We start from the raw sequence: 24872 nt of genomic DNA on the forward strand, positions 1-24872 counted from the left end.
AAACAAACAGATGCTAGCATTGAGCATCTTGGGTGCTATCTGAGGAGGATCTCTCCTCACAAAGGGACATTCATTGGTCTGCCAAGTATCTGTGGAGTGCAAGAACAGACCCTAGAGTCTAGCGACAGATGATGATCTTATCAAGGGAGGTCCAGTGGGCTATGTATGCAGGGGGTAAGTGTAGGGTAGGTTTGGGTGGTGAAGAGCTTGAAGGTGGCGAGGACGTGCTGGTTAGGAATCGGGGTAAAGCTTCATTATTATATTTAAGTTTGTCGAATGTTTGACATTTGAAAACTGGATCAACACATGAATTAAATCTCCTAATAGTTATCATATTCCCTCTTGGTTCTTTGTTGGTTGTTACAGAACACTAGAACTTTTTATTCAATGAATAGAAATGTTTGTCACTATAAAATTTATATGGGAACTCAAATACATTTTACAGCAAAAATTAAATTGCATCTTGAAAATATGCTCAAAGGGTTTCAGCACCGTATATACCGTTTTGGCCCGGATAGAAGACGGTGTTTTTTGCATTTAGATAAGACTGAAAAAGAGGGGGTCGTCTTATATTCGTGGACTAGACATTATACTCGTTCACGACGCTAGATGGCGCCAGATATCATTGAAGCGATGTTCTGTCATGACAGATTCCAGCAACTCTCCCCATTCACGACGCTAGATGGCGCCAGACTCTCAGCTACTCTCAAGTTTAACCAGTTTGCATTATTTTATTGCAATGTTTTTCCTCATTCAGATTTGTTTCAAGACTACAGTGACAGTTAGACTACACTTTGATGGTTAATGCAGTCCTTGCAATGTTGTTGTTTTATCACAACAGGTTGGTTTATTTCAAAAACCAGAAGCCATTCATTCACGAATGTGATTGCACTTTAATTTACATGTTTAAATGTTCAGATATTAAGATTTGAATGAGGCAAAATAACATGCTTTTTCTCTCAAATATATTGTTATAATCATTTGTTTCGGATGTACTCTAATTATTTTCTGTATAAAAATTAATTTGGTGTTCAAAAAGTCTTTTTTCAAACTTGAGTCTTGAAAAAGAGGGGGTCGTCTTATAATCAGGGCCGTCTTATATTCGGGCCAATACGGTAGTTATAGGATAATCTAATTCCCAAAAGGGGAGTTGATTGGAAAATGAGACCAGATCTTACTCTATGTCATGTTTCACTTTTACAAACCTTTGAAAGTGAGCATGGAGCATCCAGACAGTTCATAAAGGCAACTCATTATTCATCCATGAGTGTTTTTTGTGAAGTCCATGTGCTCCTGCAGCAGATGTGACCAGCCATCTGTGCACGGAGGTCCTCAGGCAACATTTGTTGTGAGATGTGCACAACTGGAACCCAAACACGGTGAACCACAAACCACACAAATTGTCCCTTAAACTCCCACTTCTCCTTACCTCACTCACTTGCACCTGCAATATTCACTACCCACTATAAGCAACCCCCTTCAATAAAAATTGAAAAGTCCTATAGAAAGAAAACTTAAAGCTGGCTCGAGGTTGATTGAGCTACATGTCAAGTGGCGCTAAACAGCAACTTGTATCCAAGTAGTTGAAGGCCGCCGGTCTTATCTGAGGACAAACAGAATGCATCAAGCGGTGGCTGTTGATCTCAGTGATGATGACCAGCTGTGCATCAGTGTTTAATTATTTCTTCATAATGAGCTTACCCACCTTCCGCTGCTGCAGCAGTAGCAGCAGAGACAAAAGAGGAAGGAGAAAAGAAGAACGACTTGCTTAATGGTACATAAATCCATACAGAACCGGGTATATTCATAGATACAAACACAAAAATTACAGTTACGTTTGACATTTAGGTTTCCCTTCTTATGCCACTAATCACAGTTGATGAATCAGCACTGCTTACAAGAAGACGATTTAATGGTCAGATAATTATCATGCAGGTTGGAAGCATAACACTGTAACTTTTAATATTATCACAACAGGCAGATAAAACAGTTTTCTGTCGTTATTTATCTGGTATTTAAAACCCTTTTTCCCCCGGCCCTCAAAAGTGTTAATAAGCCTTTGGTTCTCTCGAAAAGAACACATTAAAACAAATATTATTTCAACTTTATTATATACAGTATATCAAATAGGCATATGTGCATGTCTCAAACGGCAAACAAGCAGAAGTTCACTATACATAGTGACAATTGCATTTTAGTTTCATTATTCTAAGTGTCATATTACTGTATTTTTTTAAGGCAGACTAAAAATGGACAGTGTGTTTTATAATCCAGGTTGCCTTATGTATAAATTCTGGTTGTGCTTGTAACTGTTTTGTTGGAGTAAAGTGCTCAAGACCAACATTCACAATTCATCAAATCCATTAACAAAACAAATAATGAATTAACTAATTAATAAAACAATAGTTATAATGTTAAAAAATAAAGAACAAATGCCTAATGCCGTACATTGATGTACTTATGCACCTCTTGACCAGGCACACAATGTTTGGAAAAAAAAACTCATTCATTGATGGTCTGCCTTTTAATCAAGTGTGCTTTATAGTCTGAAAAATACAGTACAGAGATCCCTTGCCAATTCGCTCTTCGAAATTTGCTGTTTCCGTTATTCGCTGGTTTTAAAAAGTAATCATGAAAAAATAAAAATGAAAAAATATGTGTCGTTTCATTTTGAGGCACGAGAAGGAATGCTTCGCATCAGCAAAACATGCTGTATGTGACTCAGGGCCCTTGTACACACACAAGCGCACTGATCTGAAGTCTGTGATTTTTTCCTGGTACGAGATTGACACATGACAAGTCCAGTAAGCGCAATCGACGCCGCCCCTACTATGTCCGGCCCGAGCAGAACACCAAGAGCGGCTTTATTCCGTGAGCCATTGTTTCTACATCTGACGAAATGCTCGAAATACGACAATTTATGACAGCGTCACAGTTTCATTGTTTTCCCGCAAGGCGCACATGGTGGATTTTCATGTGAGAGAAATCAACATGGGTTTCAAGAATGTTAAAGCAGGTGGTGAAAAAAGAAAAAAGGTGAGGCTTACCAATGGAAAAATATGAGCGTGGGGTGCGCGTCCGTGAACTGCTTGACAATACTCTTCTGACCTCTGTTTGCCAGTCTTTATAAGTAAAGGTGACAACCATCGCCATAGAGATTGCCAGCTTCGTCAGGTTTTTAATCAATTATTTCAGAACTTGTGCAAAAAAAAACAACACGCCAACAGCCTGCAACAATAGAATGTTAAAAGTGAAAGGAATAGCTCAACTGCACTCTCTCACTCTGCTGTCAGCCTCGCGGTGCGTTCAGGTACACTATACAAAATACAACTGCCGCATTAGAACCAGATTTTTTACAATATTACAGGTATTATTATTATTATCATTATTACTATTATTATTATATTATTCCGATGTTTATTTGTTTGTTGTTTGCATTTGTTTTGCTCTTTGTAATTGCTATTTGCAATAGTAACAGCAGTATTTATTTAGGATTTGGTGTAGGTTTTCGGGCTGTAGAATGAATTAATGGAATTATAATGTATTCTAATGGGAAATCTTTTCTTCTGTCCTCCCATAACCCCTTCCTGTTCGCTGCTTTCTCCTAATAAATGAGGCACATTGAATGATCACAATGGGAGTATGTCATACTCCAATGTGCTACATTAAAACTGTTCAGACCAATAGGACACTCAGATTTCCAGTCTACGTGTAAAGCAGCTGAACAGGACAGGTTAAAAAAAAAAACACCTCTACAAACTCCAAGGGGATATTAAGTGGTACTTTTCTCCATTTTTATCTGCTTTAACAGCATCCAAAGCCGGCTACAAACCTTCAACATCTCTGGGGGAATGTTAACTTTTATTATGTATTCCCGCTACACGCTTGTGAGTGGACCGCCACGACATCCTCCACGCAATAGAGAGTGACTACATAAGGACAGTAATTACTGTAAATAGATGTCAATGCCATACTTTACTGTACTAGTATTTGTGAAGCATACAATATGTAAATACTAGGACTGTGAAACGATTACAAATTTTAATCGAGTTAATTACAGCTTAAAAATTAATCTTAATTAATCGCAATTCAAACCATCTATGAAATATGTCATATTTTTCTGTAAATTATTGTTGGAATGGAAAGATAAGACACAAGATGGATATATACATTCAACATACGGTACATAAGTACTGTATTTGTTTATTATAACAATAAATCAACAAGATGGCATTAACATTATTAACATTCTGTTAAAGCGGTCCATGGATAGAAAGACTTGTAGTTACTAAAAGATAAATGTTAGTACAAGTTATAGAAATTTTATATTAAAACCCCTCTTAATGTTTTCGTTTTTCGTTTTAATAAAATTTGTATAATTTTCAATCAAAAAAATAAACTAGTAGCCCGCCATTGTTGATGTCAGTAATTACACAATGCTCATGGGTGCTTAAGCCCATAAAATCAGTCACACCCAAGCACCAGCAGAGGGCGACAAAACTCCAAAAAACACAAGTAACAAGTTGGCGTTGCACTGTGCTGTCATTTTAATCTGTTTGAGCGGGGCCTGTGCGTTAATTGCGTCAAATATTTTACCGCCCGTTAACGCGATAATTTTGACAGCCCTATTAAATACATGTAAATACTGTTTACTTCGATCTTTTTAATTTTATTTATTTTAGAGGGTGGGGGGGCAAATCCTATTGCGCAGTTTTTCACTTTTCGCGGGTAGTTCTTGTCCTCATTAACCACGAAAAACGAGGGATTACTGTAGTAGAAATGGTAACAAATCACACAATAGTGTTGTAGCCCCATGTTGTTGTTACTTTTGAACAATCTACAGATTTTACAGGCTGAAGGCAGCCTGTCAGGTCACCACTCAAGTAATAGCCTAGTTTTTCTTTTTGTGGAAACTAACTTTGAAGTCCTGTTCCTCTGTTGTTCGTGAGCCGATTGTCTTGAAACATGGTGCCTATGTAACATTGGCCAGTATCTATCAATCCTCCAAGCCAATTTTTTTGTTTTTTGTATCACATCTGATTAATTAATTGCACTTATATTTGGCTGTAGGCTACAAGTTAGCCAGTAGAGGGAATGTCAGCTCATTATCACAGCCTTCCACCTGGAGTGTGCTGTAGCACTTTTGTGCTTTTTCCAGTCAATGCTCTTCAATCCTACCAGAATAATAATGATTTTCTCACCAATAATAGTAATCCTTCCGCTTTCAGATCTTCTTCAATTGATTGACCAATCAAACTTCAAAAAGCCTTTCATATTTCTTTGATCTTCTTTTGGTCGGACAGTCTCAAACTTTCCATCGTTAGCAGTTGCATGTGTGAGTCTGCCAGAAAAAGACCAAATGTTTTCACAGTTGTGAGCAGCATTCTGTCTTTGTACAGTATACAAACAAACATGCTCCCACAGAAAAACATCCGCCTTAGTAAACTGCTGCCTAAAGTTCATCATAACTATTTTACTAAACACCATTCCTAAAATGTACACTCAATCTAAGAGATAAGATAACTTGGGGTGTCAAGGAGGTGAGCACCGGTAGTACTAACAGTGCTATCCGGTTTCACTGTTAATTAAGTGGAGCACTGTAAAGAAAAGGGAAAAAAAACAAGGGCCCTTATTGGAATTACAAAAATAGCCCTGCCAGTTTCTAGCCTGCTGCCTGCAATGTCTTATGGAGATTACCTCAACAGATGACACCTTTCAAGTAACATTACTGCACGAGACATCGGAGGCACACCAGTAGATGACTGCTTGCTTGGTTTGTTTATCCATTATGAAACTGCTTAGCTTTAACCCTTAATGTTTATCCCGCTGGGCTTGGGGATAACCACATGATGGTGAATGTAAGTTTCAGGAGAAACCAATGTGTTAGCGTCACTGTGATTTGCCGTAGAACTTCTGGACTGAATTGTGCAGAGTGCTTAACTGTTATGGTTACTGTTGTGTTTTCAGGAGAGCTGGATGCATTTCTTAAAGATGGCGAACGCCGGATCCAAAGCCGTCAGCAACTGCCTGTGGGAACAACTTGGGGCCCCTTTGAAGGGAAGATTGAAATGGGAACCGAGAACAGTTGCCTGGTACGTTCTTGTTGACTTATACTGTATTCATTTACATAATTAAGGAAGTAATGATTCAATACTGGGTAGGGGTGTTATAAAATCAAATGTTGCAAACATTGTTCCCGTATGCAGTTTAAGAGATGATAACGAAGTTTCTCATCTGCTCCGAGAAATTTATGACATTAGAACAGTGTCTTGCAATCTTTACTCAAAGAGCCATCTGCGCTGCGCTGCACAGAAATAAAAAAAATAATAATAATAATAAGGCCATAATACCTTGTTTTAATGTCAAGTGAGGATAACATGTCATATGATAAATTGTATACCTGCATTTATAATAAATAGATCATAGTGTTCCGTGTTTATTATTACTGCACGAAATAAAAATATTCTGAATTCATGAAAGATGTTTGACTGGACATTAGTTTGAAATCAAATATTCAAAGACTTTTTGTGTTTTCCTATGAATCATGAAAGTAAAACCAGAAAACCACCTAAATCATGACCACATGCAGAGAACCATTAATACCTATTGCGTTCCATTATCAGTTTATAGCGTGTAGAGTGTCCAGTCAACTTTTATTGCTGTAATTGTTTAAAAGCATAATGTGCAATTATTTCCCAAAGCATTAAAAATTGGGGAGGACTTGGGGCTAATTGGGGGTAAATTGGGATCACGATACATAGCTACAAGCAAAATCAGGAATTTTGTCATATCATATATCATAGATGTTAACTGATAAGTAGGGTTTGTAAAAAAGCTGTACTTGTTTCCATATTATTTGTACTGTCTAATGTTACTGATTTATATAGTGTATGGTAGAGTTGCGAAATAAAAATAAGTTTGTCGAATTCCATTTGTTAGGACAAGTGGTACGAGTGTATTAACAGCACTCCTCAATTAACACACAATCCGCTATTAATCCAGACCCAGTAGTTTAAGAATACTTTATATTTTTTTAAAACAATTGTCTTCTTTATGATCTTTATGAAATCTTATCTTTTTTTCCATGTAGTATGTTGTTTGTAGTAATATACCATGTACAGGTACTTCCCGGGTTACGAACGAGTTCCCTTCCTACGCTGGCTACATAACCCGAATTTCCACGTAAATCGGAATGAACCCTTTAAGTAACCCTATATACCCCCTAAATCTCACAATAACTATGCGAAAACATGTATTGTATGTCATATTGATAAGATTTTTAAAAAAAACAATAATATACTGTACTTACCATCAATGCTGAGGTGTTTCTGTTAAGCCCCTTTCAGGCTTAAGCTAAACTCCGGTTAAATCCTGGGATTTATAAACGGGTAGCCCTGATGTCTGAAAGCAATTTCCTGGGTCAACTGACACAGAGATGATACGGACCTAACATTATGTCCGAGATTTAACGCGTCATGTATAAAAGCGGCCGATTAATTCCTGTGTCACAGTGCTAAGGCTGATGACGAAAATATCATAGCGGGCCGATCATGATATGCCCTTTTTTCACAGTAAGACGAAAATCGGTAAACAAACATCGCAATTACGAACTATCAAACTGGAAAGATTCATTCATTCATTTTCCATGCCGCTTTTCCTCACTGGGTCGTGGGGGTGCTGGAGCCTATCCTAGCTAACTACGGGCAGTAGGCGGGTACACCCTGAATTTGTTGCCAGCCAATCGCAGGGCACAATGAGACATACAACCATTCACGCACACACACTCATACCTAGCGACAATTTAGAGTGTTCAATCAGCGTAACATGCATGTTTTTGGGATATATGAGGAAGCCGTAGTCCCCAGCGAAAACCCACGCAGGCACAGGGAGAACATGCAAACTCCACACAGGAAGGCCAGAGCTTGGGATTGAACCCTTGATCTCAAAAATGTGAGGCGGACGTGCTAACCACTTGGCCACCGTACTGTCGTTTTTGAAAACATAACAAAATCGAGGACATCGAGGAAATCGAGACAGTCTATCATCCATCTTTGGAAATGTGTTATTCTTTTTGCTGCCGATGCCAACCAAAAATGTAATGTCCGGGTTATAAAATCCCGTCCCCCGCCCTCCCCGCAAAGAGAGCGCTGAGTCGCCAACACGGGACAAGTCTGAAAGTGTCCAACCCGGTAATTCCCGGTACATCTCCCCATGTCTGAAAGCCTTGACACGGGTAAATCCCGTGTAATATTACATGGGAATTTAGCAGGATATAAGTCGGAAAGGGGGTTTACACGAATTTAAAAAAAAAAAAAAAAAAAAACAAGACTGGAGACTCGTCCGCCGTTGTACAGTCAAAATAATGTAAGTCTGGTACGTCGTGACCCAGGGACTACCTGTACTAGTATTGTATTTTGATTTCATCATTCTTTCCTTTTATCATACAGAATCGTATCACTTCCAAATGGAACCAAATTGTAATCAAACCATGATAGCTTAAAAGATACAGGTTTTGTATTGAATCGGAACCCCGTGTATCCAGATGCATATTGAATTATTATGGTTATTAGAATTCCATCCATGTAGACTGCAAGAATGCACGAAATGGTCTATTTTTAGTAACTGGTGATAATGACGAGAGATAGGTATATCAGAGATAGTAAATTTACTATTGTTTTAGCAATATGTCATTATTATCGTACAGTAGTATTTTCAAACATAGGCTTTAGCTTTAGGAAACTACAATACATAGTTACATAGTTCCACATTATTCATCGTCCAACTTTTCTCAGTGCATATCATTTGGTTTCAATGTATGTTAAGTTCAGTGTAACATAACAGTAAATAGCATATGATTTATGTATTATGTATGGGTCAAATAGCTCAGTAATGGCAAACATACCGGTAATCGATGATTAGTTGACTATCAAAATAATCAGTTACGGCAACACGTACACAGCATCTAATCACACTACATTTTGCCGACCCCTGATTTTAACTATTGAATCTGCATTTCATCTAACAACACACATAAATGCAACTCAGTTTAAAAATATATATGCCACCCAGAACTGGGCAGCTTTCCATTCTTGGTTTCAGCGATCCAGCCGAGCTGAGGGTTGACCTGTGGCTCTAGTGGAGTGAACAGTCCTCCACGGGTTTGAAACACTTCTACATTCGGAGTAATTAACAAATTCCTATTAAAACTATAACTAGGCTCACATTCCCCTTGCTACGACACAAAAGACAACCCATGAGGATTTGAGACCAGAGTCTCATCGCCTCCCACCCGCTGTATTCCCTAGATTGTTCACACAACACAACTTTATTTAATCATTTTAAGAGAAGTTTCAAATGTGTTCAAAGTGGTCCACGTCATATTGAAGTCATCACTTGCTTCAAATAGCTTGATCTCTATTATAGCATTGAAATAAGACTGTTTTCAGAGTAAAGTCAGTTACTGTAATCTGTAATTTGAGTACCTGAAATACATTTTCCTGAAAAGTAAAATAGAACAGTCCCTAACACTTATCAAAACATCAGTTTGACTTTTATCACTGTGCAGACTTTAAAAAGAACCATCAACCTACTGGACAAAATGTTTCAGTTAATTGTTGATTCCTGCTGCTGGCAAGAGTGATGTGTTCTTAACTAAGTGCTCTCTAAGGAATTCATCACTACCTAGCCAATCCTCATTCTATTCTATCATTTTGTGAGCAAGTTCTGGTCATACACTTTAATTGGCTGCACGGGGTTACAGAATATGCCAAACCTTCCTTGCAATTAAAAGCAAAGGAAAGAGCTTCGGCATCTTGCCTTTAAGTATCTCTAGTGTGGCTACTCTCACGGGACCCTTTCAGTGCTTTGCTTCTTGCCCTCCTCTTTTCCTAGAATCCATCTCTCATAAAGATAGGGGCTGTTAGCAGCTCCTCAGTATGTCTCATTAAAGCTATGTCAGCAAGACTTGCAGTATTGTCTTAGTGAGCTTCCTCAGGTTGAATGCAACTTCTTTTTCCAACGATCCATTAATTGTTTAGGACTTCACAGGACTTGTTCCAACCACATTGCAGCTCATATTTATACTGTTTAAAAAAAGTAAACTGCTGGGTTGTGTTTGCACTGTGGCAGACACTTTCTAAACAGATACTGGGGCAAAAAAAAAAAAAAAAAACAGCACGAGCTAGTTAGAGGTCTGAAAACAAAATTAGAGTATATCACAGGCAGAACATGCGGGGTTTTTAAACTAGTATTCATGCCAGGCCCTAGAGGGCAGTGCAGATTTACAAGGCAACAGCGAATGATGCACTTTGACCCAACAACCTCCTCAGCCCGGAAGACAACATGCCCGCCAACTCCAAGCATGGCGTTTTTGGCATGACATTCAATATATTTAATTTTAAAATATTATAAAACAGTAAATTAAAGCTGACGTTCCGCCATATTTGCTGTTTTTAATGTTTAGTAGCACCGCTCGAATCCTTCCACTTTGGAGGCAGGATTCCAAGGTTTGCGTCTTTGCCTTCCGTCTTCGCCGACACCTTATCAACGCGAGGCCACACAGTCACTGTGTTTTGGTGTCGCAGTGTCGCCATGTAAACTGCCCCTTAGTCGATGTTTACTAAAAGCGGTTTCGTCTGCAATTTTTTTTAAAAAAATGACTCCAAAAATAAATAAAGGTTTCCAACTATTTCTAATGAACACTGGCAAACTAGCACATATTGTAGTGTCTACAAGGACAAAACCAACTTGGTGCTTATACACACGCAGGAGGAAAACAGTACATTGTTTTCAATAAATTCTACCCACCTGGATGCCATTAACTGTATGTAAAAAAAAAATAATAATAAAAATTAAAAAAAATAAAGTTTTTCTGAGTCTTTAAGAGAACGCTAGTCATTAGCATTAACCAAATGCTAATGCGAACGGTATGCTAATGCTACGACTTCCATTTAGTGTGTAATATTCACTCAGCATGGACCTTTAAAGCCTAAAGCAACATTGCATATTCTCTGTCAAGATAACAAAACAAATCTTACCGTGTGTGCAAGCCTGGGGACTAGAGACAACACTGGTGAGTCAGGGGGGAGTCGTAGCCGTGTCTGCTACGATGCAGGCTAACTACACATAAATACTATACATTGTGAACATGTGAAAGAAACTTTTGCGCATTTTTGTCTTATTCTCGTCTCGTCAGACGAAAACTGGCATTCGTCTTGTTATATTTTAGTCTCCCAAACAAATTTTTAGCTCATTATTGTGTCCTTGTCTTCATAAAAAAAGTGTTAGTTGACGAAATATTTACGTTATTGTCATTGTTGACAAAAACAACAATGACTTGCACAAACATTTTTTTGACAATAATAGCACACAACAACTGAATGCTCTTGTTGTCAGTCTTTTTTCTTTTCAAGGCCGAAATGTTTCCAAATTGTCGATTTTGCTCTTATATCTCACAATTTCATACTCGCCGTCGTCTTGGTTAGCCATTTGTATGACAAAAACGATTTACGCCAATTGTAACCTGGTGTAATTGTCGGCATAGACTAAATGCAGGGGTTGGACAAAATAGTGGAAACATTTTGGCATCAATCATTGAACATAATTGTTGAATAATGGCATGAGGAACATTCTAATGAAGTTTAGCATCTCGTATGGCCGGCACAATCCCCAGACCTCAACAAAATTGAGCATTTATGGTCAGTTTTACAGATTCAATTTCCCCCGCCATCGTCTCTAAAATAGTTAGAGGGTATTCTAACTGAAGATTGGTTTAAAATTGCTTTGGAAACAATTCACAAGTTGTATGAATCAATACCTCGGAGAATTGAGGCTGTAATTGCCGCAAAAGGCAGACTTACACCACATTAAATTAGTTTTTGTTGATTTTTTTTTTTAAGGTGTTTCCATTATTTTGTCCAACCGCTGTAGGACATGAATGCCTGATGATGTGCCGGCAGGCGTGCCTTGTTACCGCCATATAGCTAGGCCTAAGAATTTGACATTTATAACAACCGCTTGAAAAATCTTGAAAATATTATTATCACTGGTGAGTCTACGGTACATTAAATATGGGAGACCTACGAAAGGTGGCAGCCGTCCAGCAAATCGGCTCTAGTAAATAGCCCAATTCAATGAGGTCCCTGGAATTTAATGTCTATGGTTGCACCTCGCTTAAAACGAAAACCACGCATGCGCGTGCCATTTTAACTGTGACGTCACATTGTAAAATGGGGTCGATGAGAAGAATTGCCAAAGAAAATAGATAATTATGTAGTATTTCTCAAAATACAGTATATTTCTGCAATATACTGGAAACCAAACCTGATAGACGTACAGTATAGTGTTCATGTCACAACATACAAGTCATACGAGGCAGCTTTATTCTCACAATCTTCCTTTTCTCATTATCTCGTATGCGCAAGCATTAGACATCAAGCATTATAAACAAGTTTACGGCAGCGGGAATTGTATAGTAAACTAAACACGATTTACCTTCCGAAGACTTCTTAAGCAGTGAACTCTTTTTATATGCGAAGTACATTCCCAGGTCGCAGGAAAATGCGGCACTCTGTCACAAGCATGAATGTGTCATGACAAATCATGACAAAAAATACATGCAACTGTACACCTTGTCCATGAGAAGGTGCCACAAAGATGTCAGAACATTTCAAATTTTTTAAAATACTGAGATGCTTTTTTGCACTGTCAGAAATTGTTGCATGCACCACATTGCTAACTATCTTTCATTTTACTATCATTGACTATCTTTCTCATCAGCACTGTGACTACTGTGGCAATATTTTTCATAACTGGTCATATTTTCCAACCAGACCTCAACGACAATCACAGCTTATCACATTTGCCCATCCTCGTCGTACGCATTGCATTGGGTTTTCTCGTGGGTGATCTGAAACAAGGCAGGAATGCCCGCCAGAAACATAGTGTAAATTCAGCATTAGAGGCAGCAAATTAGTTAGAGCTCGCCTGTCGCCACGCATGCAATGAGTCGGAAGCCAGTGTTGGCTGCAAGTGGATGACAGACCTCAGGCGCTAACCAAACCAGAGTGATGGATGATGCTTGGAAAGAACAAGATGCAGAGTATTGCATCGAATGTGCAGACAGGCTTGAAAATAGACATATGAAGCTTGAAAATCTGAGAATGATAAAAGAAGGTGGTAGAGCAAGAGATACTTCAGGAAAAAAACAAAAACTGATGGGTAAAAACCAGAACAGGAAATCTGATCATCTGCGGGACAAAGATAGGGTCATATCTCTAAAGTTTATCAAAGTGGAAAAGCAGATTTCACAGCTGATGGCTTGTCTGTCGCTGTTCTGCAGAATTCACAGGCTCAGCTTGGCTTTACACTCACTGCTGTTACAGACATGTTGACGATCACATCACATAAAGCAATGACTTATACAATTACCGTATACAGGACAATAATATTTGATATTGATCATTAAGGATGCAGTGGTAATCAGTTACAGTACATCTTCACATGTTACATCAAATTCTGCATCTGCCTTCAATAATTTCAGTTTTCAGTTCATCTTTTTAGTAAGGCAGTTACTGTATACTGTAGTAAGTACGGTGCATAAAAAGGTCTTAATCTATGTCCACATTACACAGTACACACTATTGTGTATTGGATGTTTCGGCATTAAAATGAACTATAATGATATACTGTATGTTATATCTATATACAGTGGTGCCTCGACATCCGATCACTTCGACACACGATCTTTTCGACATCCGATCTTTTCGACATCCGACGTAAAATTTGTCTCGCCATTTGTTTCTATACATCTGACGACATGCTCGAAATACAACATGACAGCGCCGCAGACGGACGCATGGCGGATTTTCTTGTGAGAGAAATCAACACAGGTTTCAAAAAGGTTGGGCCAGGTGGTGAAACAAGGAAAAGGTGACGCTAACCATTGAAATGAAGATGCAAATGATAGAAAAATAAGAGTGTGGGGTGCGCATCCGTGAACTGGCTCAATAATACAGCTGTAGAATGTCTACGATCTCCACGGTCCTCCTCCAACCTCCGTTCACCAGTCTTTATGAGTTATGGTGACAATTATTATTGTGGTTACATCACCCAAGAAATCGCCAGCTTTATCAGGTTTTTATCATTTATTTCAGAACTTGTCCAACACAACACACCTGTCCGCCGCAGTTTACGGGTTTCTCAAAAAAAACATTAAAAATGAAAGTAAACTCTCAACCGCACGGTTCTCTGTCATGTCAGCGATGCATTGCGTTCAGGTACAGCACGCAAAACACATCCGCCACATTAGAACCTGATTCGTTACGTTATTACAGGAATTATTATTATTGTTATTTTATTATTCCATTTTTTATTTATAATGTATTTGTTTTGCTATGTGTAATTTCCATTTGTAATAGTACCAGCAGAATTTATTAAGGATTTAGTGTAAGTTTTCGGGCTGTGGAACGAATTAATGGAATTATAGTGTATTCTTATGGGAAAATTCTGCTCGACATACGACCATTTCGACTTACAAACAAGGTCCTAGAACGAAGTTACTTCATATGTAGAGGTACCACCATATATATTATGTCATAATTTGGCAATCACACATTACTTAAAACCCCTAACTTCGAGAAGGATAACTATCTACACTATACTGAAAGAAGAAACCAAACATCATACATATTGTGTGAGTTGTGTGTAATTACTATTTAATACTGTAAATAGATTTTTATTTAGTAAAAACACAATAGAGTGGTACCTCTGCATACGACTTTTAATTTGTTCCAGGATCTGGTTTGTAAGCCGAAATGGTTGTATCTCGAGCGGGATTTTCCCATAAGAATACATTATCACTCAATCAAATCGTTCCACGGCCCAAAAACCTACGCTGAATCCTTAATATCTACTGCTGGTACAATTATAAATAACAATTACACATAGCAAAACAAATAAATTCTAAATACAAATCGGAATAATAATAATGTAATGAATCGGGTTCAGATGTGGTGGTTGTGTTTTGCATGCTGTTCCTGAACGTACCGTGTGACTGACGACAGAGAGGTGCGGTAGAGAGGGAAGTTTGTACTTTTTTTCCATGTTGTTGTTGCCGTCGGCTATGACGGACAGTAGCCGCGTTGTGTTGCACAAGTTCTGAAATAAATGATTAAAAACCTATTGAAGCTAGCGACTTCCTTCCTGATGTTCCAATAATAATAATTATTGTCACCTTATACTGGCGAAAGGAGGTCAGAGGAGGACCATCGAGATCATAGACATATTCAGAGCCAGTTCACTGACACGCAAACCAGTCATATTTTTCAATCATTTCCAACTTAATTTCAATTCAAAATTTGTTTTTTTTCACTAGCTGCACTAACCTTCTCGGGACCCATGTTGATTTCTCTCAACAGAAAATCTGCTGTGCTGCCGTTTTGCAGGAAAACAATGAAATTCCGACGGTGTTGTAAATCGTCGTATTTCGAGGATGTCGTCATATATCGAGACAAATAACGATTCAGATTTTACGTCAGATGTCGAAAGGATCGTATGTCAAGTTGTTCGTACCACTGTATTCGGCATTAGTGCTACCCCTCCTCCTTTCCTTACGGTCTGACTTATTGAGTTGCCGGAGCACCGTCTCATCCCTCACTTCTCTCTCTGATCAATCAGACCATTAGACTGCAATTACAGCAGCAGCCGTGGAGCAGGTGAGCGACAAGCACATTCAAGGGGCTGTAGACAACACCTCCGTACTGCTCCTCACACTCTCCAAATTAGCCCAAATTAATAGTGACACTCGGACATAAATGTCTCCAATCGGGGAGCTAAATGAACAGTCTGTGTCGAAGCTATTGAGTAGCAGGTGTCTTTAAAAGCGATAATTACCTAGACCGGACAGCACTGGGAGGAAAAGGTGGCCCGCAATTTGCCTGAAGTAAGAGGCCTGGCCCGCTTGAGCCTGGCTTCTGTTCTAGGTGTTAATAATTGATTTAGGGGCAAGCTATTAATGAGAGGCAGATTTCCAGCTCTGTTGTAAATGTGTTGATGAGGGTGTTGCTGTCTCTTGTAATGCCTTACCAATGCTAATTACAGGAGCTTAGTCAAGGTGCACTGTAATGAGTCTATAGAATTTCAGTCCTGATGTGTTTTGAGGGCCTTTTAGAGTAAATTACACAGCAATTAAATGCAAAAGACATGCCTAATTGTCAATTAAAATCTTGATATCTCATCTTTTATCTTAATATAATTGTTATACGTCAGTAAAATTCACTATGAGTGTCAATTTACGATAAAACTCAAATATACAATATGTCTGAGCAATCAACAGACAATATTGAGGACATATCAAAAATAAATCCTTATATTCTTAGTAATGATACTATGACTCGTTTGCTAATATGTTGCAATTAACATTATGTTGTTGTATTTCGGCATTCTGTGTATTTGAAGGCTGGGTTTTATTTGGAGATGGCAACTGAAAGCCCATATTAAGAGAAGGTGGAGTCATGATGTGTGTGAAGGCAGACATGTTGGTGCATCAGTGTGCGTGTTGTCTTTGTGTGTGTTGTGAACAGAGAGCTTTAGCTTGTCAACTACAGAAGAGCAAAAATGTCAAGATACTGTCCTAATTTTCCCCTGGATAGAGAGAGACGTGGGGACTGTCAGCCATTGGAGTGTGATTATTGTACAATTCACTACAAGGGGTGCAATACAGGCATGTGTAACCCAAAAAAAAATGCTCCAGAAATTATTCAGCCCATCACTCAAGCCATTTATCTCACCCCTTTTTGCCCACCCTCTCCATCCAATGTTTATTGTTAGCTACCCCTAAACTTTAACAAGTGGCGGCGGATTTTTCTGTTTTAGAAATTATATTTTTCTTCTTGTCATTGCTTCATTAATCAAGAGGAGGCATTCTGAAAAATGTTTTGTTTTGGTGGCTGCAATCTATTTTGTGTGCGTGTGTGTGTTGTAGTTAATCTGCGCCCGTGGCAGGTTTCCCCTCCGAAACGCAGCGCTAAGCAGCGGTATCGCAGGCCTATTGTTGTAGCCTCTGTCATAGCAAGGAGAGCCTGATGCAGGCCTGGGCTCGCCTGATAAGGAAAAGAGGATTCAACATGGCTGGAAAGGAGAATCAGTGGGACTTGAGTGTGGAGTATGGATGGGGCAGATGCACTCACTCGCTCTCACACACACACACACGCGCGTACGTATGTACAGATGCACGCAAATATACAGAGGGATACACACATTTTCTACACACATGAGACAAGCCACAAATCATCGCCTTCATCGCGTTGGCAAATGCTCAGGCAATTATTTACAGTAACACCCAATTACATATGCAGAAGGCACCTCAGGATAGGACCTATGGAACACAGTCTAAAATGACATAAACTCATAAGTAGGCACTCATATTTCGAGAAACTGTTTAACTCAAAGAACTCAAAATGTGGAAGTACAAACAGTGATTTGTTTCCCATGCAACAGTCCTCCACTCTTCCATCTGGTTTACAAACATCAGACGTTATCACAACTAACAGGATTTGAATTTCTGTGGTGCACACTAACATTTTTGGCAGCAAGAATGTGGTTTCATCTAATGAAATAATGGGCACCAATTTTCAGCAGAGAACCATTATGTGATTGCATGCATCAATTATTCCATGGGCTTAAACCACTATCAGGGCTGAGGTCTCCTCAGAAGGGTGCAATTGTAATTATTTGGCATGTTTTCCCATCAATGTCCTCGGGTCCCGTGAATGGGACTATATAAAGCTAAGCTTTTCAAAAATTATTATTAGTACTAATATTCTTATATTATTACTTATTATTAGTGTCATCTGATTTCATTGTTCAAAGTGTAAACAACCAAGGTTTGTAAGCAGAAAAAATATGAAAGATTGGTTCACGCACAATGTGTTAAAATGCACTTGCAAAATCTAATGATTACTCCAATGCAAAATGTAGTTAAAGATCTACTATTGCAAAAATGTTGGTTTAGTGTTGTTCCTTTTTATTGTGATCTTCTAAATAATAGTGAAAAAAAATATTTCAATCACACACTATACTGTACAGTAAAAATCTGATACTCAATAAAGTGTCTACCTAATGTAATCAATTTTAAACATACTGTTTAGAAAAAACTCCCTGACAGTTTCTACTTAAAGCATTCATATTTGTTTCTTAAAATACCCTGGACAGAATTTTGTATGAATCCATGTGTACCTAATGTTGTGGCCATCCATTTACTGAACTGAAGCAAACTTAGAGCTCCCTCACGCGCATTGCCCGGTGGGACAGCAGGCAATATGTCTCCCCAAATGAATGATTATTCAACACCTCCATACACAACAGACCTCCACTGAAGCAAAGGCACAAGTAGAAGCGAAGCGAGTGAAAAATGAAAAGAGTTTGAGCAGTGCCAGCTGCTGTTCCATCTGTCACCATCATGGCTTTTCTTGTGATATGTTAAAACAACTTCTTGTCAAGTGCTGAAGATAATTCTTGAATGTTTACATTTGTAAAGCCCTGCTTGTGGGCAGTGGATAGTTCACAGTCAAAGTTGTGTGGGCATGATCTCTGTGTAGTACATCTTATGTTCTTTCCAAGTGCTCGGGCATAGAACTATATTTTGTGAGACTGCATTACCTAGTGTTTGTCAGGCTTGTGAACTTCTGAAGGAACACCCAAACTGAGATTCAAACACGGAATCTCTCCACTGTGAAGAATGTACAGTATATTTACCCACGCTCTTACCTGACTTGAGTCCTCATAATGTATTTAATTTTTTTTTAAAAATTAAAAAAAAAAAAGAAGAAGAAGAAACTCATTCACAGCTGAAAATCATGCAAAACTGATAAAAAAGTCAATTGTTAGGATTTGGTCTTATTCTAAAATGGTTCCAATTTATGACTATTATCTTGCAACTTATATTTTTCAGACAATGTCACTCATACCAAAAAAATGGATAATGAAAAGGAAAAACAAATATGTCACACTAAAGCAGGGGTGCCCAAGTCCGGCCCTCGAGAGCCCCTATCCAACTTGTTTTCCATGTCTCCCTCCTCCAACACACCTGAATCAAATAATCAGGATCGTTATCATGCTCTTGCAGAGCTTGCTGATGAGCTGATCATTTGATTCGGGTGTGTTGGAGGAGGGAGACATGGAAAACAAGCTGGATAGGGGCTCTCGAGGACCGGACTTGGGCACCCCTGCACCAAAGTATAAGTCACATCTCAAAATCACTACAAAAATCCATTCAAGTCTTCATCTTCAGTATCACTTCAGAACAACAAGAAAACACACATAAGGTGTACCTGAGTATATGTCGCAGGCCCGACCAAACTATGAAAAAAGGTGTGTCTTATAGATTGAAAAAAAGTTTTTGTTGTTGTTTTTAAGCAAAATATTAGGGATCGCAACCAGGCAGACGAGGTTGACCCTAATGCAGTAAAATGGAGGCAAGGAAAACAGGTGTAGTTCAAAACTGTTAACATGAACTCAACAAAAAAAACAAAGTACGAACAAAAGACTACGGGACTCTAAGGCAAACAAAAGGCTGGTATCAAAACACTAAACTTAAAAACTTCCATGAAACAAGGGGAGAACGGGGGCACAGAAACACGTAGGGCTCAGTCGATGACATAGAAAAGACGTCGATGATGTCGCAACAAGGACTGAACAAAAATGGGCAGCTTAAATAACAGACAAGGGGTAACAAGACAATGAGGCACAGGTGGGTGAGATGAGAGGAAGCAGATTGGTGGATAGACGAGGTGAAGGCCACAACACGTGAAAACAATGGGCGATAACAAGGACAAGACATACTAAAGGGCCGTTTATATGGTGACGCTGCGTCACCAAGATGCAGCGATTGTGTTGCGGAATGGTCTCGCCTTTACATGGAGACGGCGAAAACGCAAACTTTTGATTTCAGCCTCCAAAGCGGAACGATTCAATTGCGGGGCTTTCTCCGCAACCATATGAATGGAACGCTCTCGCTCCGATGACCTCAGCACTCGCACACGTCACTTTGGGCAGCGCTGCTACTAAGTATTCAAAACGGAAAACATGGCAGAAAGTCTGCTTTAATTTACTGTTTTTATGATATTTTTATTCAAAATATATTTAATGTCTGCATCGCTTTGCCTTTTGAAGCAAGAGAAAAAACCGCAGGGATGCCATTGGTTCGAGTGGGTGGGTATGTTGTCTTCCGGGCTGAGGAGATTGTTGTAAAGGAAGTGTATCATTCGCTGTTGTCTTGTAAAACTGCACTGCCCTCTAAAGCCTGGCATGAATACTGCATCGTTTTCACTGGAATTGCGACATAATTCAAATGGAGACAGAACCAAGACGGAACCATATAAGTGCAAACATGAAATGTGTCATATTCTCGAAGCGTCACCCTGTAAATGGCCCATAAGGGCACTAACTAGACAGAACCTAACTCCAATCATTAATTAGTTCTCCAGCAAGGGTCAAGGCATCCTGGTCCTGTGGGTTGAGCTGACCAAATGAACCAGGTTTTTCCAGTATTGCCGATCTTGTGCCAGCTGCTCTAAATCCTCCACAGTAACTTTGGGTTGTTGGAGGTCGCCCTCGACGACAACCATCCATCCATCATCTTCCGCTTGTTCCGGGGTCGGGTCGCGGGGGCAGCAGCTTTAACAGGGAAGCCCAGACTTCCCTCTCCCCAGCCACTTCAACCAGCTCCTCCGGCGGGGTCCCAAGGCGTTCCCAGGCCAGCCGAATGACAGTCTCTCCAGCGTGCCCTGGGTCGTCCCCGGGGCCTCCCGCCGGTGGGACACGCCCGGAACACCTCTCCAGGGAGGCGTCCAGGAGGCATCCGAACTAGATGCCCGAGCCACCTCAGCTGGCTCCTCTCCACGCGGAGGATTAGCGGCTCGACACTGAGTCCTTCCCGGATGACTGAGCTTCTCAACCTATCTCTAAGGGAGAGCCCGGACACCCTGTGGAGGAAACTCATTTCGGCCGCTTGTATCCGGGATCTTGTTCTTTCGATCACGACCCACAGCTCATGACCATAGGTGAGTGTAGGAACGTAGATCGACTGGTAAATCGAGAGCTTTGCCTTTTGGCTCATCTCCTTCACCACTACGGACCGGTGCAGAGTCGGCATTACTGCAGACGCTGCACCGATCCGCCTGTCGATCTCCCGCTCCCTCCTACTGTCACTCATGAACAAGACCCGGAGAGGGCACTCCACCCTTTTCCGACTGAGGACCATGGTCTCGGATTTGGAGGTGCTGATCTTCATCCCAACCGCTTCACACTCAGCTGCGAACCGCTCCAGTGAGAGTTGGAGGTCATGGCTTGATGAAGCCAACAGCACTACATCATCTGCAAAGAGCAGAGATTCAATGCTGAGGTCACCAAACTGGACCCCCTCAACGCTTCGGCTGCACCTAGAAATTCTATCCATAAAAATTATGAACAGAATCGGTGACAAAGGGCAGCCTTGGCGAAGTCCAACCCTCACTGGGAACGAATTCGACTTACTGCTGGCAATGCGGACCAAACTCTGACACCGGTCGTACAGGGACAGAACAGCCCTTACCAAGGGGCTCTGTACCCCGTACTCCCGGAGCACCCCTCACAGGACTCCCCGAGGCACATGGTCAAACGCCTTCTCCAGATCCACAGAACACATGTAGACTGGTTGGGCGAACTCCCATGCACCCTCGAGCACCCTGCCGAGGGTGTAGAGCTTGTCCACTGTTCCACGGCCGAGACGAAAACCACACTGCTCCTCCTGAATCCGAGATTCGACTTCTCGACGAACTCTTCTTTCCAGCACCCCTGAATAGACTTTACCGGGGAGGCTGAGGAGTGTGATCCCTCTATAATTGGAACACACCCTCCGGTCCCCCTTCTTAAAAAGGGGGACCACCACCCCGGTCTGCCAATCCAGGGGCACTGTCCCCGATGTCTACGCAATATTGTTGAGACCTGTCAGCCATGGCAGCCCTACAACATCCAGAGCCTTTAGGAACTCCGGGCGGATCTCATCTGCCCCCGGGGCCTTGCCACCGAGGAGCTTTCCAACCACCTCAGTGACTTCAACCCCAGAGATCGAAGAGCCCACCTCGGAGTCCCCAGACTCTGCTTCCTCAAAGGAAGGCGTGCCCTCGACGGCCCTCGACGACAACCTAACTCAAACAATGACAATATTGAATTACCAGTCGCTCCTAGTAGAGCACCATTTGCATTTAGATAAGATGTTAACATACTAACTCACTCTGACATGGGAAGTGGAGCAATGTGAGAGATTTTGACTGTAGAGTAAACACCAGTTAGTAAAGCTCCATTCTATCCTGGCTGTTGCCCTTTCAACCTGAGCCTTGTTGGCATCAAACCTTACATTAGAATAAGAATTCTGGATGAATGGTCAACCTACTCTAAATACCTTGTGCCCCAAATATCTAAATGTTATTGTGGAAGATAAGACATAAGACTGTTGATTGAGGGTCTGAATATTGTCTATTCACTGCATGGAGATCCAGCTGTGTCTCATCCAGTGGATGAGTATGAGGCTGTCAAAGTAGAATATTACACCACTGGGTCGTTGGCAAACTAATTGGGTAACAAAACCATTTTCAACCCAGGGATCCCATCTTTTAACAGTCCATGTGCTGAGCCTCTGATAAGAGAGTTCATGTCTAATGCATTTAGTAAGGGGCAAAGTCTTTATCTTATTTACTTAATATAAATATTGTTGGTCTTCTACAGTGAATTAAGTAAGATGCAATTTCCCTAAAGTGCACCCAGTGATGAACCTATACAAGATTGCAGCACAGTGGAGATGATCAGGCAGAATATGTAAATCAGCTCTATTTCAGCATCTTGTTCCATTTGTTTTTATTTTGTCATAAATTCACTTAGCAACACATGCCTCGTGTTTCAGATGATTGTTTCTAAGCATTTTCTCTGTCAAGTCTAATTGATATTCTGCAGAACCAAATTCATGAATCAAAAAGTGAGATTGGCTGCACACGGAGTCTCTCCTGCAATATAAAAGCGCACACACAGAGGGATGCAATTCTAATGCATTGTGAAATTTCTGAGTCACCCAGAGAAAGAAGGGAGTTCAAAAGAATATTAAACCTAAAGGGGGGCAGAGAGGTTTATCTAAAGTCAAGGACTTTATTTAAGAATCGTGCCCACCATTTTATTTTTGTCTATATTTACAGCTTCTGACTGATGTGTGCAGTTATGAGGCCAGGGATTTACGATGACCCCGTTGACTGATTGACTCCTGAGTTCCCTTTTATCCTCTCTTGGGAGATCCACGTGTTTATTCCCAAGAGGGAAAGAGTAGATCTGTCTTGAGAATATGTCACCTGCCACCGCGGCCCCCGGGGACTGCGTTAATATCCATACACGTGAACATTACTGGCTCAGAGTTTCCTATTATGGCCCCTCACACAACTTCTCCCTGCTTGCTCCTTACATATAGTACATGCAAAAAGATCAAACAACCTTACCAATTGAATTCAAATGGGAAATTCCTTGTAATTCAAACAGTGAGTAGTGAAGCGACAGGGATGTTCCCTGACCAGAGCAATACAGCAGAAGTACATGTTTGAACATGTACCTTCAAGACATGATTAAGACCTGCAGCACAAGCATTACAAATGCACCTCTCTCTTGTTTAACATTTCAAATACTATCTCAAGAAATACATGTTCTGCAGAGTGGAACTAGCCCGTATATCTGAATGAAATGTGTTGCCGCTGTATTTGGGATATTGTGGAATTATTCAGTAGGGAGAGAGGAAAGTAGACATGCTCGGTTGCTATTGAACTTTTTGACTGTAGAAGAGCACCTCAGTGTGCCAGTAGCGTGTCTTCAAAAGAGAGCCTTCTGTCCCCTTCAAATGCTAACCTTCACTTATTTAAGATTCATTCTTAATCCCTTCCTTGCATCTATTTAAATTTACTGGTAATAATATCATTTTGAGATGGTTTGTTGGCGATTCGTCCTTGTTGTGTGTAAGCAGACTCTAGGCAAGCGCTCATTTGTCTGCTTTATTAGCACTTACTGGACATCTGAAGCAGAGAGAACAGAATGCCTTGCCACCCATGCTCTATATAAATACAGCCCTGTGTGGGCATTTCAGCGAGAGGCAGAAATAAGCAATAGCTTAATGCTGCATCTGTACTTTGATGCTTACAGTCCAGCCAATGGGATAAAAGGTGAATTAAATGAGAAAATATTTCTTCCTTATAGCACGGCCATGATAGCAACTGCAAAAGCATGTGTGTCCCTTCAAAGATTCCGGGAACAGCGGCGACTCTCTCAATTTAATCGATTTTAAAATGAAAAGTCAATTTAAGAAAGTTGAAAAGAGAACGATGGGCGAAGGGAAGGGTGGGGGTCGCATTCTCTTGCACTCAAGCAGTAAACTAACTGCTGCACGGAGCAGGCAGAGATTTCAGCTGAATTATCTCCCACCTCACATTTGCTCTTAGGCAAGCAGTTTAAAAGCCAAACGATTGAGCCAGTGATCCAATTTGAAATGCAGAAATGATTAGAGCAGCTTGCCTCATTTCATATCGAAATTCTCTGATTTATGACAGGGTACCAGCCAAGATCTATCTCTAAAGGGAATTAGGGTGCAATTCCTGCATATTCCTGTTATTTAGTCTCCCAGCAGCAGATGCTATTGCCTTGGAGAGGGGGTGGAAAAGGAATTGAAGCATTACGTAGGTATCTTTTCATCTCTGCCAGATGTAACCGTGGCCGTTTATATGAGGTATTTCCTACTTTGTGTCGCACGTTGACAGAGAACCTTATTTTAGAAAGCATAAAAAAAGAAGAACATGGAGCACTTAACTACG

At 40.3% G+C, this 24872-nt stretch overlaps 1 protein-coding gene across 4 annotated transcripts in view; it reads left to right on the plus strand.

The window, feature by feature from the left end:
* Positions 1-24872, plus strand: part of zfpm2a (zinc finger protein, FOG family member 2a) — a 219671-nt gene that overhangs the window by 86183 nt on the left and 108616 nt on the right. For all 4 annotated transcript variants that reach the window (XM_057835246.1, XM_057835245.1, XM_057835247.1 and 1 more), the window contains one exon: positions 5968-6092. In XM_057835246.1, the coding sequence (XP_057691229.1) occupies positions 5968-6092 (125 nt within the window). The remainder of the gene's footprint in view (positions 1-5967; positions 6093-24872) is intronic.

Source organism: Corythoichthys intestinalis, chromosome 4 (genome assembly GCF_030265065.1).
Source record: "Corythoichthys intestinalis isolate RoL2023-P3 chromosome 4, ASM3026506v1, whole genome shotgun sequence".
NCBI lineage: Eukaryota > Metazoa > Chordata > Actinopteri > Syngnathiformes > Syngnathidae > Corythoichthys > Corythoichthys intestinalis.